At 41.0% G+C, this 16,567-nt stretch overlaps 1 protein-coding gene across 4 annotated transcripts in view; it reads left to right on the top strand.

Annotated features, from left to right (window-relative positions):
• The window catches only part of RIMBP2 (RIMS binding protein 2), a 576,724-nt gene that overhangs the window by 512,645 nt on the left and 47,512 nt on the right, over nt 1-16,567 (top strand). For all 4 annotated transcript variants that reach the window (XM_056821917.1, XM_056821914.1, XM_056821916.1 and 1 more), the window contains 2 exons: nt 4,884-5,035; nt 6,746-7,213. In XM_056821917.1, coding sequence (XP_056677895.1) covers nt 4,884-5,035; nt 6,746-7,213 — 620 coding nt within the window. The remainder of the gene's footprint in view (nt 1-4,883; nt 5,036-6,745; nt 7,214-16,567) is intronic.

Raw genomic sequence — 16,567 nt, 5'->3', positions numbered from 1 at the left:
GGATTTAGTCATTTAAAGATCATTACTAACTAATCTTGGAGAGAGCAGCTTTGATTGAGTGAATGGAGTCAGAAGGCAGATTTCAAAGAGTTGAGAAGTAAGTGGGAGGCAGGGAAGTCAAGGTAAAAAGTCAAGAGTTTCTTCTTGGACTTTGGCTATAAAATAGTAACAGCTTGCATTTGTATATCACTTTTAAGGTTTTCAAAGTGCTTTACAAATGTAATCTCATGACAATTCTGGGAGGGAGGTGCTATTAATATTCTCTTTTATGTATGGAGGGTAAGATTAAAATTTAATATCCAAATACCCCAAGTATTATATTTAATAAGATGTATTAACAATAACTCAAAGTAAAGGAAAATAAAAGCTAGAGCAAGGAGGGGTTTAACTCAGCCCCGACCACCAGAAAAGAGAGAGGAAAAAAGGCGGAGTTATAGAACTTATAAACAATATGCAAGGATGCTATGTGTAAGAAGGGTAAAGGATTCTGGGAGATGAAGTCCAAGGGTTCAAGATTCCATGGCCTCAGTTTACTTAGCTATTTAAAAAAAGAGGAGATTGCACTAAGAAGCTTGTAAGGTTCCTTCTAGCTTTAGAACTGGTCTATGTTTGGTCTCTGATGATGAAGAGTTGACCTCTAAAACAATTAACATACTGTAGGGAACCGAGCTCTTGATTCAGATTTAGAAGAGTCTGATTCAAGTTCCTGCTCTGCCTTGGGACACCTCCAAGATCTAGAGTAAGTTATTTCATTTTTCTGGGCCTCTACTTGAAAAATCTGTGAAAAAGAAGTGATTGGACTCAATTATCTCTGTGAAACACTGCTAGTAAGAAAGAGCCTGGAGCAAAGGAGGCAAGAATGCATGCTAATGGAGAAAGCTTTTGAGGGGCAGAATAGGAAATTCATGAAGGATAGACCCATTTATTTCAGTAAAGTAAGAGCTGAGGTCTTCTGTTTAGAGGATGAGAGAAAAGGTATACAGGAGACTTGAGAAAGAAGTTGAATGTAAGTTCCTTGAGGATTGAGGCTATTTTTTCATCCTTGTCTTTGTATCCCCAGCACCGAGGACAGGGCATGAGCATTTGTGACCTTGTACTTGGGAGTTCAAATTCAATCTCAGACACTTTCTGTGTGACCTTGGGCAAGTCATTTCACTTCTATCTACCTCTGTTTCCTCATCCATAAAATGAGCTGGAGAAGGAAATGGCAAACCACTCTAGTATCTTTGCCAAGAAAACCCCAATTGAAGTCACAAAGAGAAGGATGCAACTGAAATGACTAAATAATAATAACTTGAGGGACAGGAAGTTTATTCCCATCTGTGTCCCCAGTAGTCCTTACTCTTCTTTTTCTTCTTCTTCTTTTTTGCTGTGAGATAGAATCATCATCTTAATAAGCTTTTTCCTGGAAAGGACATTTAGCAGAGTAATTGTTACCGTTCCAGGTTGACAATACCTTATCGCCCATGCTAATGAGATATTACTGAATCAGTTGTCTTCAGTTCACTCTCCATGAAATGAATGTGTAATTTAAACTTATCATTCAAGGAGATTTCCTTCAAAATGGCACAATCTTTTTGCCAATGGCAAGATCAGTTCAGTACCTCCTGAAGAATAACCACTCAGCAGCTGTGACACCAGTGAAGAAGTCTGCCATTTTGCCACTGATATTGATGAAAAAGATTGCTTCACAGGGAGCAGCTAGTTGACTCAGTGGATTGAGAGCCAGGACTAGAGAAGGGAAGTCCTGGATTCAAATCAGGCCTCAGACACTGCCTTGCTGTATGATACTAGGCAACACACTTAATACCCATTGCCTAACCCTTACTGCAATACACAATATTGATTCTAAGACAGAAGGTCAAAGTTAAAAAAAGAAAAGAAAAATACTTTATTTAAGATTAGGGATAAATCTCTGCCTGTAAAAGGAGAAAGCTGAACTATGTGACATCTGAGGTCTCTCTCAACACAAGGTCTATGATGCCTGGACTTTAGGCATTAAAGAAACTGGACATATAAGTTCCTTGAGGGAAAAAAACTATTTTCATCTTTGTCTTTTTTCTCATAAATCCATAGATTTAGAATTAGAAGAAATCTTTCATCTCTTCTAGCCCAATCCCCTCATTTTACAAAAGGGAAAGCCAAGGCTCAGAGAAATTAATTTGACCAAGGTCACACAGATGGTACATGGCAGAGTTAATATTTAAACCCACCCACCCTCTAAAACCACTTCTTTTTTTTCACTGAATTGAATTGATATTCAATACCTCTGATCCAATTAATTTTTTATTGTTTTACAATAATCTGACTCAAAAGATAGTAATGTGGCTGTCCTCAATGCCTAGAATTCTCTCCCTCTTCATCTCTGCCTCTTGGCTTTTCTGGCTTCCTTCAAGTCTCAGCTAAAACCTTGTCTTCTACAAGAAACCTTTCCCAATCCCCCTTTCAATTATTGCCTTCCCTCTGAGATCATCTCCAATTTGCTGTTGTTGTTGTTGTTGTTCAGTTCCTTCAGATGTTTCTGACTCTTTGTGACCCTATTTGGGATTTTCTGCCATTTTCTTCTCTAGCTTATTTTATAGAAGAGTAAATGAGGCAAACAGGTTAAGTGACAGGTCAAACAGCTAGTAAGTGTCTGAGGCTGGATTTGAACTCAGGATGATGTCTTTTTGACTTCAGGAACTTGATCCATTCTACCACCTAGCTGCCCTACTACCGGTGTGCCCTTGAGCAAATCACTTCTCTCTGGGCCTCAGTTTACTCCTCTATAAAAGCTGAATGACAATACTTGTCCCTCTTCCTTTGTGTGTGTGTGTGGAGTGAGTTACTGCTCTGATTAATTTTATCTCACATTTTGGAGCTTAGAACCCTAGTAGAATCTCAACTAATTATGTGAATTTGGGCTAATCACTAAACCTTTTTCAACCTCAATCTCCAAAATGGGAATAATCATCTCTGTTCTTCCTAGCTCAGAGATAAGACATTAAAGAACCCAAGCTACATGTATAGTAATAGTAGAACCCCAACAAAAATTCCATGAACAAAACTTATAAATGTAAATTCATAAATTCCTGTCTATTATTCTCCGTTCTCAACATCTGGCTTCCTTCAAGATTCAACTGAAGCTCCATCTTCTGCAGGAGACCTTCCCTAATCTTTCAAACTATTAGTGCCTTTCTCTCTCAGATTACCATTCATCTACTCTGTTTGCATCCTGAATTCATCTATTTATGCCCAACCTGTCTTCTCCGTTAATGGGTAAGCTCCTTGAGCACAGGGACTAGTTTTGTTTTAGCCTTTTCTTTGTAGCGCCAGCTCTTAGCATAATGCCTGGCATAAAGTGAGCTTTTAAGCAAATGTTGCTTGATTGATTTATTTGCACATCACATAGTATTCCGGTACTCCTGTGTATCTTGACCACTCTGATTTCCATTTGGTTTGGAGGGACAAATGTGAACAAATGTTTTTAGCAGGATAAATTAGTCAGCACGTCTAATGCTGGATTCATATTATAGAATCTAATTCAATTCTACAAGCATTTAGTGGTTATGTAGATGAAATGGTTGATAGGGCACTTGACTTGGCGACAGGAAGACTTGGGTTCAAATTCTGATTCAGACACTAGCTCTATAACCTCAAGTAAAGCATTTCACCTTTCTCAGCCTCAGTTACTTCATCTGTAAAATGGAGATAATAATAATACCTACATCACTAGGTTGTTGTGAAGTTCAAGTGAGATAAAATATGTAAAGTGCTTTGCAAATATTATAGTTTTCTATAAAATTCTGGCTAATTGAGTACCTACTGTGTGCTAAGCAATTGGGAGAAAGAGACAAAACCCTAAAGAGTGCATACCCTCAAGGTTGGAGGTTAACATCATGCTAACCTGGTCAGGCTTGTGGGCTGGCGTTAGTGGAATCATCCCATTGAGCCCACAAACCCACCAAAAAAACTCATGAATGGTTTCTGATGGGTAAGGTGCCCTCCCCAGCAATAAGCAGCTGTTTCTCAGACAGCCTCTGCATCTGTGTCATAGCCAAAATGCTGCAAACAAAGGCATTTATCTATCTCAGGGCAGCTCCAGGGACAGACAATAAGTATTTGTTTATCTGCCTTTGGCAAACACAAAGCAATTATGATGCCTCAAATCTCTATACACTTGTCCCTCTGTTGGGAACCATGCCATGCAAAATTGTTATTTAAAACAAAGACTGGGAGAGGGATTCTCCCCAACTGAGAAGATGCTCTCCTAAAAAGCAAGAGGGCGTCCCAAAAGATGGAGACTCTTGAGAAAAAAAGGAGAGATGATTTGGGCATATCATCCAATCGGTGGTTATTGTCTGGTTGTTCTCTATAAGGGATTCTGATCTTCCACCAATTAAACAGTAAACTCCCTGAGGGCAGGGATTTAAATCCTTCAGCACCCGTCATCTGGGCCAGAAAGTTAAACAATTAGAGCAATCCCCAGAGTAGAATGAGCTGTCTTGTGAGGTGATGGGTTCCCCTTCACTGGAGATCTCCAAGAAAAGATCCAATGGTCACTTGTTGGGAATGTCATTGAATAGATTTTGCTCAGGCTGTTAGACCAGATGGCATCTGAGGTTCCTTTTAACTCCTTGATTCTATAATGCTTACAATTTCTGGTTTCCAACTCTCCAAACTGGCAATTGCCATCTTTTCCCACTCCTTCCCAAATATTTTTGATTCCCTTTCCTACTTCTGTAGATATTTTGTTTTCCCGAGGCTTGGTGTGCAATCCTGGGTCATAACTAGGTAGACATACCTTCTCAGTATTACAGAAATGGAATCAGTAGAATGGAAACAGCTGTCCTCCAAATTCAAGTAGTCATTTAATGAAAAGTGGGGTCTCTCGATCCTTGTAGGTCCTCCAGCTCCACCTCAAGATGTCACCATTCAAGCCGGGACCACTCCAGCAACCATTCAGGTCTCCTGGAAACCACCAACTCTCACACCCACTGGGATGTCCAATGGAGCAAATGTGTCTGGCTATGGTGTTTATGCAAAAGGGCAGAGGGTGAGTTTCACACATACACACTCACACACACACACACACACACACACCTGACACCTCAGTAGTATCATACGAATAAGGAAAGCATTGAATGTGAAGCCTAAAGACCTGGATTTGAATCCCACTTCTGTCATTTATTAGCTGTGTAACTTTGGGTAAGTCATCTAGTCTTTTGGAGTTTCACTTTCCTCATCTGTAAAAAGAAGGTGTTGAATTAGACAAGACTTTAGCAACTTTCTAATTCTAACATTCAATAATTGTTACATTATGCCCAAATTTCAATTCCTAGCACCAATGGATTTTATGCTTCCCAAAGAAAAGATAGATGGTACTCCCACTCCTCCAAAGCACCATGGGGTTCTGTTGAACAAAGTAGAGGTCATTGGCCAGGTGGGCTTCCCCAAAGCCAACTCCAGGAAAAACTATGAAACAAGATGGATTCTCCTCATTTTCAGCATTCCTTTCCTCAATAAATTCCCTGTTGCCTTGACCTTAATCCCCAAGTTCCCCTTATCTTTCCATTCAATGCCTTGCTTTAACCAGCCCTTTCCAGGACCTTGCTCTGAAACCTTTTGTCATTTCCAACCAAAATCCTGAGTGCCATACCCAGACATTTTGACGGGGTGATTCCATCTAACCTCTGATCAATTCACCGGACAAGATTTACTCTAAGGTCTTTTAAAGCTCTAAAAAGGTTCATGGTACTACAAATTGAGAGCTAGGCTGGACCTCAGAGGTTACCTAATCCAAACTTCTTATTTTACAAATCAGGAAACAGATCCAGAGAGGTGGTTTGCGCCCAGTTTGTACTGGTAGTAAGTAGCAGAGCTGAAATTCAAACTTCGGGCACCCACTACCAGATCCAAACACCTTTAAACTATAACATGCTGCTACCAATTTATTCACTGGATCAGTGTTGACTGGAAAGAGTTATCCCTCATTATTAATTTTCCTAGTTAACAATGATCTTTAATCATTAAAAGAATTCATTGCTAGTGCATTTATATCTCTAGGGGGATTAACATTTGACATTGCTTCAATCTAGAGCAGAGGTCTCATACATTTTTGTGTGTGTCCTGTTCCCCCCATGACAGTCAAGTGAAATCCAGGGACCCTTTTTCAGAATCAAGTTTTTCAAATAATTGAAGGAAATGCTTAATTCCTGTAGTAGTGAAAATAAAGATGTCATTCCCCCCCCATTCAAGTCCATGAACCCCCTGAAATCTGTCCACAGACTGTAGATCTCCAGTTTAGAAACCCCTGATATAGGAGAATGAATTAATCTCTGAAGCCAGCATTATAATAGACCAGAAGTACTTTGGATTATTTCTCACCTTCCTGTCATATGACAAAGATGACCATAAAGTCAACCAGCCCCTGGTCCTTTCATATCAGATGTAAAAAGATGATGGCCCCCCTCACTGGGCTCAGTAGGTCCCAAATGTTTCTAATTAGACACATTTTGTTCGAGTCATGTCTGTTTGGCACAGGATTTCCTGCCTGGTTTGAACTTGGCTTAGCTAACTAACTCCACATTCCTTCCAGTTAGTTGGGCAGTTGGTCCTGGCGGTAATTAGCATTTACTTACTACTCAGAAGAACCTGTTTTCCCTTCATTGACTACTTGGAAGAGAAACAATATGGATGGGTCTAATAGAGAGCTCCAGGAAGGGCATCTGTCAGCCTGCCTTTAACTTGGCTCTCATTTCCTCAGGTGGCTGAAGTCATCTTCCCGACAGCTGACAGCACAACTGTTGAGCTGATGCGCATCCGGAACCTGGAAGCCAAGGAGGTGACTGTGAGAACCCTTTCCACCCAAGGTGAATCCATGGATTCTTTAATAGCTGCCATTCCACCCGACCTACTGGTGCCTCCAACCCCACACCCTCGAACTACTCCCAAACCTAAGCCATTAGCAAGTGCCGGAGCCCCAGATACCAAAGACGAACAGTTGGGTCCCCACATCAAAATGGATGAGTCTTGGGAGCAGACTCGCTCAGCTGCCCCCACACATGGACACATGCTGGAACCTCCGACATCCAACTTTCCCGGCTCGGCTCCTGGGAGGCGGTCACCCTCACCCAATCGAATTCTCCCACAGCCGCAGGGCACCCCAGTCCCCAACACTGTGGCCAAAGCCATGGCACGGGAAGCTGCCCAACGGATGGCAGAGAGCAGTCGAGTAAGTAAGAATCCCTTTGCCCTCATTGTTTGGTTTTCCCTGGGGAAATGCTTGACCTAATATTACTAATCAATTAAACTCATTTCAGTTCAGCGAACATTTATTGACTACTCTGGACCAGGCACCAGAGACAAAATTTTAAAAAATCAAAAAGAAATATAGCCTGCCCTCAAGAAACTTATCTTTTATTGAAGGGTTGCAACCCATTCTCACACAATTAATATAGTCATGAGACTTGGATGGGGATCATAGAATCAGTCCTTTCATCAATAGAAAGAACTCCCGAGGGGACAGCTAGGTGGCTTAGTGGATTGAGAGCCAGGCCCAGACATGGGAGGACCTGGGTTCCAATCTAGCCTCAGACACTTCCTATCTGTGTGACCCTGGGCAAGTCACTTGACTCCATTGCCTAGCCCTTACCATTCTTATACCTTAGAATCATCAATACACAGCATTGATTCTAAGATGGAAGGTAAGGATTTTTTTAAAAAAGAAGAAAGAAAGAGAGAGAGAGAGAGAGAGAGAGAGAGAGAGAGAGAGAGAGAGAGAGAGAGAGAGAGAGAGGGAAGGAGGGAGGGAGGGAGGAAGGAAGGGAGGGAGAGAGGGAGGGAAGGAAAGAAAGACAGAGGGGCAGCTGGGTAGCTCAGTGAATTGAGAGCCAGTCCTAGAGATGGGAGGTCCTAGGTTCAAATATGGCCTCAGACACTTCCCAGCTGTGTGACCCTGGGCAAGTCACTTAACCCCCATTGCCTAGCCCTTACCACTCTTCTGCCTTGGAGCCAATACACAGTATTGACTCCAAGATGGAAGGTAAGGGTTTAAAAAAAAAAGAAAGACAGACAGACAGAGATAGAGAAAAAAGAGAGAGAAAGAAAGAAAGAAAGAGAGAAAGAAGGAAGGAAAGAAATAAAGAAAGAAAAAGAAAGATAGAGAAAGAGGGATAAAGAGAAAAAGAGATACAAAAGAGAGAGAAGGAAGGAAGAAAGAAAGAAAGAGAGAGAGAGAAAGAGAAAGAAAGAAGGAAGGAAAGAAAGAAAGATAAAGAAAGAAAGAAAGAAAAAGAGAAAGAAAGAGAGAAAGAGAGGAAGGAAGGAAGGAAGGAAGGAAGGAAGGAAGGAAGGAAGGAAGGAAGGAAGGAAGGAAGGAAGGAAGGAAGGAAGGAAGGAAGGAAGGAAGGAAAGAAGGAAGGAAGGAAGGGAGGGAGGGAGGGAGGGAGGGAGGGAGGAAAGGAGGAAGGAAGAGAAATAGATAGAGAAAGAGAGAGAGAGAAAGAAAGAGAGAGGAAGGAAGGAAGGAAGGAAGGAAGGAAGGAAGGAAGGAAGGAAGGAAGGAAGGAAGGAAGGAAGGAAGGAAGGAAGGAAGAAAGAAAGAAGGAAGAACTCCCCAGTGTGGAAATTTCTTCTTCTGATGCAGTGTGCAACTCCTCTATATCTTATGGCTATAGGCAGTTGACTGAGGGCATTGAGAAGTGAAAAGACTTGTGTATGTTCATATGTTAGTTTGTATTGAGGCAAGACTTGAGCCCAGGTCTTAATAATAGTAATAGTGATATTGCTATTATTAATTAAGCAATAGTAATTAACTGTATAAATAATTTATCAAAATAATAATAGTCATCACAATTTTTCTTTAAACCCTAATTTTTTGTCTTAGCAATAATTCTAAGACCAAAGAACAGTAATGTCTAGGCTAGTGTTGGCAAAATATTGGCACAGAAGCTGACCCTGGCATGGGGGAGCTGCTCCATCCCCCCTCTTCCCAGTGACTGAGGACATGTTTGCATGCCTCCTTCCTCAGTCTATCCACCCAAATTGAGAAAGCACTTCCTCCCTCTGCTCTCTCCTGTAATGGGGGTGCTCATAGACAGCTTGAAGTTGCCCTCTGGACACTCAAACTCAAAAACCTTCACCAATGCTGATCTAGGCAATGGTGGTTAAGTGACTTGCCCAGAGTCACATAACCAAGAATTTTCTGAAGTTACATTTGAACCCAGGACCTGCTGGCTGCAGGCTTGGTTGTCTATTCATTGTGCCATCTAGCTGCCCCGCATTAGCATTTAGATAGCTATTTGAGGTTAGCAAAGATGTTAGGAATTCTCCTGTGATCCTCACAATAACCCTGTAAGTAGGTGCTATTATTATGCCCATTTTACAGATAAGGAAATGGAGGCTGAGAGAGAGAGGTGGATAGATCTTGTCCAGGGTCACATAGCAAGTAAATATCTAAGGCTGGATTGAAACTCAAGGATTTCCCACCTGGCTCCGCCAAAGTGATTCCCCCACCCCCAGCTTTTGGTGTAGCCTTTGCTAGATGTCCTCTGCCCAGAAATATCTCTTTATCACTTCCTACCTATTTTCTGCTAACTACTGGGAGAGGCCATGCAGGTGACATGGTTGGTTGGTCAGCAGCTCATAAATGCCAGGGGTGCTGCTCTGATTAGGATCATGGATTTCAGTTTTGAAAAGGTGATAATAGAGAAAGGAAATGTTCAGAGAAGAGGACAGCCCTGGAGATAATCACTTCTGCCAGCAGGTCCCTCTGTATTGTGACTGCTCTTCTCATCTAGTCATTTGTTCTTTTCCAACAAAAGAATATGTAATTAGGTTATACAACATGGCCCCTGCCCTTACAAAGCTCAAGATCTGTTTTGGATGACAAGACTTATAAACAGGGGAAAGGGTAATTAATAAGGGAAGTGAGTCATAGTTTTAAAAAAAGAGCACTAAATTAACATTTTAAAATTTAAATTTAATTTTTGAATTAAAAATATTTTTAAGTTAACAAATAAAAAAGAGCACTAAGGGGACCTGTTCTGCAAATTGCTTAACTTACCTTTTTGAACCTCAGTTTTCTCATCTATAAAATGGAGATAATAAACTTCTAAAAACCCTGTGGAAAATTAATATTGAATTGGAATCAATATGAAACATTTCTTAAGCCTCAGGTTCTGAAGCTCAGCCAGGTTCCAAGCTAACATCATTTACTCCCAGGTCTCAGGCTTTTGTTCGAGGCAGGGTGGAGACCTGTTCCCTATTTATCTGCAAACAGGAACTCTCTTAGGTAAGGAAAGTCAGCAAGCTCTAACTACCTCATAGGACTACAGTGACTTGGCTGCTGTATAATTGGATAATCTTGAACCTTGAAACTACTTCCCCAGTATTCCTTCTGTATCTCCCAGCATCCCTTTCCCTGCATCCTCACGTTTGTGTGGTTACGTGATGAGTTATAAATTTGCTCTTCCTCTTCTTGATCAAGATCTCGGTTTAAGTGAGTTAGCTTCCTTTTAACTCTAATTTTTTTTAATTTTAATAAATCTTATATAAATATAATAATACCTGAGTTATTGTATATTAATTAATTATTATATAATATTATTGTATATTAATTGTAATTACTACAATAATATATTGTATAATAATTAATATTGCATGTTAACATTGTATATTAATTGTAAATTAATATTAATTAATATTGTTAATTGATTATAATTAATTAATGTATAATATATTGTATATTAATTAATTCTGTATGGCAGAGAAGATAGGGTATGCTAGTGTCCTTCCTCTTCCTGTAATTGAAGTAATGAGGGAAGAGTAGGGATCTCCAAGTCCCCCTCCACCGTGGCTTTTTACCAATCAGAGATATCTTGGGATGTCCAGTGAAGGCACTGGGTGGTAAGGTCACAAGGATTATATATTGGCCTGCGTGGGAGCTCTCCAACTCTTTGGCCCTGCTCTTTTGCCCCCCTCTCTCACTAGTGGATGCCCTGATTGCAGAGAGAGTCAACCACCCGTTTTAAATTGTCTTAAGCAGTCTCCTAAAGAAATACTGTCTTGAGAATTTTAATCATTACAGTCCTTCCCACCATTCTCCCTTCCTTTCTTCTTCTACCCTTCCTCTGGTGTTTGGTACATTTCCTGTCACTTAACAGGTGTTTAATGCATATTTTTAGACTGATTGACTTTCCCCTTCTCTTCCTTTCGCTCTTCATTTCTCTTTCCTTTCCTTCTCCCTCACTGCCTTCCATCTCTTCCTTCTATTCTCCCTTCTCTTTCCTTTATTTCTCTGTCTTCTTTCCTTCTTCCCATCCTTCCTTCCTTCTTTCTCCTTCACTGGGTCATTGGGAGGTATCAAATAAGAAAATGTATGTAGGATGCTTTTCAAATCCTAAAGTATTCATATTATTATTATTATTATTGAAGAGTCAGCTTAGTGGCATGGGTAACTCACCTCAGAATCAAGAAGATCTGAGTTCAAGTCCTGCTGCTGATACATATACAGCTCTGTGACAGTGGACAACTTGCTTACTTTCTCAGTGTCCCAGGCAACTTACTAAGTTGAAGAGATGGCTACCTGCACCAGGGGAGAAAATTTCCACCCTGAGAGTTTTCCATACTAATGAAATAACAGGTCCAAGAAAACATTGCTGTGCTGAGAACATTCATTAATCACTAATGTAAACCATATAGGACCCTAGACTTAGAGTTGGAAGGAACTATGGAGATTAACTAGTCTAAGCCCTTCCTAAGGGTTTCAGGGGCTAGTGAGGGTCACCAAGAGCCTTTTGGTAATGAAAGTCTTTTAAAAAAAAACCTTACCTTCTATCTTTGAAACAATTCTAAGGCAGCAGAGCAATAAAGGTTAAGTGACTTGCCCAGGGTCACACAGCCAGGAAGTGTCTAAGGCCAGATTTGAACCTAGGACCTCCCGTCTCTAGGCTTCGCTCTCATCCACTGAGTCACCCAGCTACCCCCTTCATGGAAGTCTTTTAAAGGACAATATCAGAAGTCACCAGGGAAGTCAGCTCTACCCCCCTCTACCAGTATGATGCCAAGAATGGGGATGAAATAAAATCTCAGATCATGAGGGCTCAGCAAAAGAGAGTGGTTGGCCTAGAGTTCTGAGCCCCAAAAGCTATGGCTTTGTGATTCTTTGAACACCATTTCATATCTAAAAGGACACTGGGTGACAAAGGGTTATTCTAGACCACTGAGTCCCAAGTTGCTATGGACCTGAAATTAGTTGTTCAGTTGTTTGCAGTCATGTTTGACTCTTTGCGACTCCATTTAGAATTTTCTTGGCAAAGATACTAAGAGTGGTTTGCTCTTTTCTTCTTTAGCTCATTTTACAAAAGAGGAAACTGAGGCAAATAGAATTGAATGTCCTGCCTAGGGACCCACAGCTAGTGTCTGAGGCCAGATTTGAACTCAGGTCTTCCTGACTCCATGCCCAGACTGTGCCACCTAGCTGCCCTTGACCTGAAAAATAGAAGCCTGCTCAAAGGAGGAACCTTCCCATTCCTCCCTCTGTTCCTGTCCCTGAGATGAGCTGGCTCAGCAGGACCGACTTCCCTTCTAAAGCAGTAGCAGCCTCCTCTGCAGGGAGCAAGGGAGGCTCTGGGGCTTCCTTTGTGAGTGGAGCTTCAAAGTAATTGCTTTTCCAGTGTTCATCCTCATCCACCTGGGGCTCTGCTGGAGCCTATACAGACAACTTGCAACAGACGTGGTCCCTGCCAGGAAGGAATTTGACCCTTTACTCCTTTCTGCCTAGTCTGTACTGGAACCATCTGTTCTGTCTGCATTGGAAGTGTCCTTAGTTGCTACCACCCCGAGTCTCAGCAAATACCAAAGCAGGAAGTCTTCTTGTCTTCATTTCCTGCCTTTCCTTCCTTCCTGTCTTGCATTCTTCCTTCTTTATCCCTCCTGCCTTTCCTTCCTTCCCTCTTTTTTCTCTCCTCTTCTGTTTTCCTTACTAAACATCTCCCTTTCCTTCCTCTTTATTACCTTTATCATTCTATGTCCTTCATTTGGCCCCTATTTACCTTTCAGGACTTTCTTCTATTCTTCCTTCCATCTCTCTTTTGTTCTCCTTTCCTTCACCCTATCCTTCTTTTCCTCATTCCTTTTTTCCTTCCTCCCTTTCTTCTTTCATTCATTTCTCCCTCCCTTTTTCTCTCCTTCCCCCTTGGTTTCACCCTTCCCCTTTCTTCCTATTTTCTCTCCCATTTTCCTCCCTCCCCCCTTCCTTTCACTTCTTTACATTTCTCCCTCCTTTTCTCCCTTTCTTCATTTTTCTGTCTTTCCTCCATTCTTTCTTTTCATCCCTTTCTTCTTTTCTTCCCTCTCTCCCTCCCCAAAAAACCTGAGTCATCATTCTTCCTTAACACAATCAACAAAAGGGGAAATTCCTGATATTTAATGAGCTGAATAACATTACAAACAAATTAATTTCTACCCTATTATGGATATTTTTGAATTCTCCATATACCCATTTTTTTTTTCACAAAGGAGAGGGCCTCCTCTCTTTTCCCATCTTTCAAATGGAGATGATGCATCCAAAGAAGCCAAATTACCTATATGAGATCACATAGTTCTTTTGAAAAAGAGCTAAGGCCTGGGGATAGGAGGTCCTGGATTTAATTCTGACCTCAGACATTGCCTAGCTATGTGACCCTGGGCAAGTCACTTGACCCCCATTGCCTAGCCCTCACTGCTCCTGCCTTGGAACTGATACATAATATTGATTCTAATACAAAAGGTAAGGATTTTTAAAAAGTTGTTTCCTAAAAATATATGTTTGATTCCAGAACTATGTGTTTTGGAAATGGGGGTAGATGCGAATCTGCTCTCCTTTATTGGCATCAGTAACTGAAAGTTGATTGTATATATGATAGTCATAATCTCATTTAGTTACTTCAGTCATGCCCAACTTTTCATGACCCCACTTGGGGTTTTCTTGACAGATATATTGGAGTGGTTTGCCATTTCCTCCTCCAATTAAATTGACTAATGAGGAAACAGAGACAGACAGGGTTAAGTGACTTGTCCAGGGTCACACAGTCAGTAAGCATCTGAGGCTGGTTTTGAACTCAGGAAGATGGGTCCTCGGTCCAGGGTTGGCACTCTATTCTCTGCACCATGAAGCTGCCCATAATAGCCATGATATATGTTCAAGATAAAGACAGTTTTGCATGATAGACGGAGTACTAAACTTGAAATCTGAAGGAAGTGGGTTCAAATTCTGACTCTGACAAACATTAACTGTGGTTCTAGATAAGTTGGTTCCCTAGAATGTTTTCATTAAGTTAAAGATTTGGTTGGGACCTTTTGGTGAAGGGATATTTTATATATATGATCCTTCACTGAATATACAAGACAATGACCCCAGGCCTTCACTGACCTCCTATCTCACCTTCTCCTCCCAGAATCCCTATTTTCCTTCAAAGTTCAGCTTAAGCACCACTTTTTCCATGAGACTTTCTTCAACCCTCTAGCTGCTGGTGCCCTCTTTCCTCAAATTTACCTTGTAGATATTGAGTAGATACTATATAATAAACATGTACATACACATATGTTTACATATATCAGCTAGATGACACAGTGAATAGAATGCCCGGCCTGGAGTCATGAAGACTCATTGTCTCAAGTTCAAATCTGGCTTCAGGCACTTACCAGCTGTGTGACCCTAGACAAGTCACTTAACCATTTGCCTCAGTTTCCTCAACTGAAGAAGGAAATGGCAAACCACTCCAGTATCTTTGCCAAGAAAACCCCAAACGGGGTTACAAAGAATTGGACATGACTGAAAAACAACTAAATAACAATGGAGATGAATATATAATGTATATGTTTGTGTGTGTATATATATATATATACATTTAACATGCATATACATATATACAGTATTTAGCATAGTAACTGGAACATAGTAGTTGCTTAACAAGTGCTTATTGATTTAACATATACATACTGCCTCCCTTTATAGAATGTTGATGCCTTGAGGACAAGAACTATTTAATTGATGTCTTGGTTTCCCTAATACTTAGCACTATATTGGAGAACCTATGGCACATGTGCCAGAGCATGCTGGAGAGGGCTGCTCCCCTTTGCCTATCCACATGTGCCAGAGGACATTTCTCTGATCACCCACCCCTCTGCCCAGCAGCCCAATGGAAGCACATCCTTCCTCCTCTGTCTGGGGTATGGGAATGGCACATATGCAGTGGGAAGATGCACTTTGGGTACTAAAAGGTTCACCATCACTGACCTAGCACATTGACTGGCAGATAGAATGAGCTTAGTAAATGGTTGTTGATTACTTGACTGATATATGAATATATAAATATTAGATGAGATAAGATAAGGTGAAAGATAAATTCAAAAGATAAGTGATTTAATCAACTCCATAGGTGGGAATTAGGTAGAAACCTATTTACAACTTGTCCTGTGGGAGCACTGTGCAAAGAGGGCCAGATTTAGAATCAGGATACTTGGGTTTGAGTCCTATTTCTACAAATATGTGATTCCTAGGTCACACAGAGCATGCCATTTACCCCCCTGGGTCTCTATTTTCTTATCTATAAAAAATTGAGGGATTGGACCAGAAGACCTCTATGATCCCTTCCAGCTCTCATTCTTTTATCTGTGATCCTCTGAACCCCAAAATGAAATCAGATAATAATACTAACAATAGTTTCCATTTGTCATATCTAACTTTTCATGACCTCATTTGGAGTTTTCTTGATAAAGATATTTGAATGGTTTGCCAGTTCCTTCTCCAGCTCATTTTATCAATGAGGAAACTGAGGCAAAAAGGGTTAAATGACTTGCCCAGGGTAGTACAGTTAGTGTCTGAGGACAGACTTGAATTCAAGAAGATGAGTCTTCCTGACTCCAAGCCCAGCACCTAGCTGCCCATGATAAAACCCTTAATATACATCAGCTCCTCACAAAGGGTCTAATGTGTGCACTTAACAACTGTTTGTTGAGTGATGTATTGCTCTCATGTGTTCCTTGTGCCTGAGGCTTAAAAGAGCCAAAGCACTCTTCCAAGTCCACAAAGGTAGGAAGAGTCAGAAGTTAGATTCAAACTCAGATCTCACCAATTCAAGGCTCAGCCACCACACCAAGCAGCCTCTAGAAGATTCAGACAGAATAGACAGAAGGATTCTTCTTAACCATTCTTGTAGCAGGAGAGCATTATCTGCTACCAGTACCTTCATCCAGAAATGTACAGTCTCTTGCGGACAAGTAGAGCATCTTGCAAGACACAACTTCTTCTGAGATATAGAGGGTGTCTCCGTAGTCCTAGTGTCGTCTCGAGCTTTTATTACTTTAGGACTCACTTAGAGTGAGGCTATGGATATGGCCCCATCCTTGGGAGCTGTCCAAAACCATCAGAAGGACACAACTTATTTTAACCTTTACTCCATGGTTGCAAATCTCCTTCAATTTACTATAGGGATGAATAAAAGCTTCATGAATGTATAAATAATAAAAGACTACATTTCTATTGCTCTTGAAGGATTACAAAGCACTTTCTATAGCTCTCTGAGGGAGATAGTGCAAGCATTAT

The sequence above is a fragment of the Monodelphis domestica genome, chromosome 3, assembly GCF_027887165.1.
Source record: "Monodelphis domestica isolate mMonDom1 chromosome 3, mMonDom1.pri, whole genome shotgun sequence".
NCBI lineage: Eukaryota > Metazoa > Chordata > Mammalia > Didelphimorphia > Didelphidae > Monodelphis > Monodelphis domestica.
Note: the sequence above shows the minus strand (reverse complement) of the source record. Positions and strands in the feature narration are given on the sequence as shown.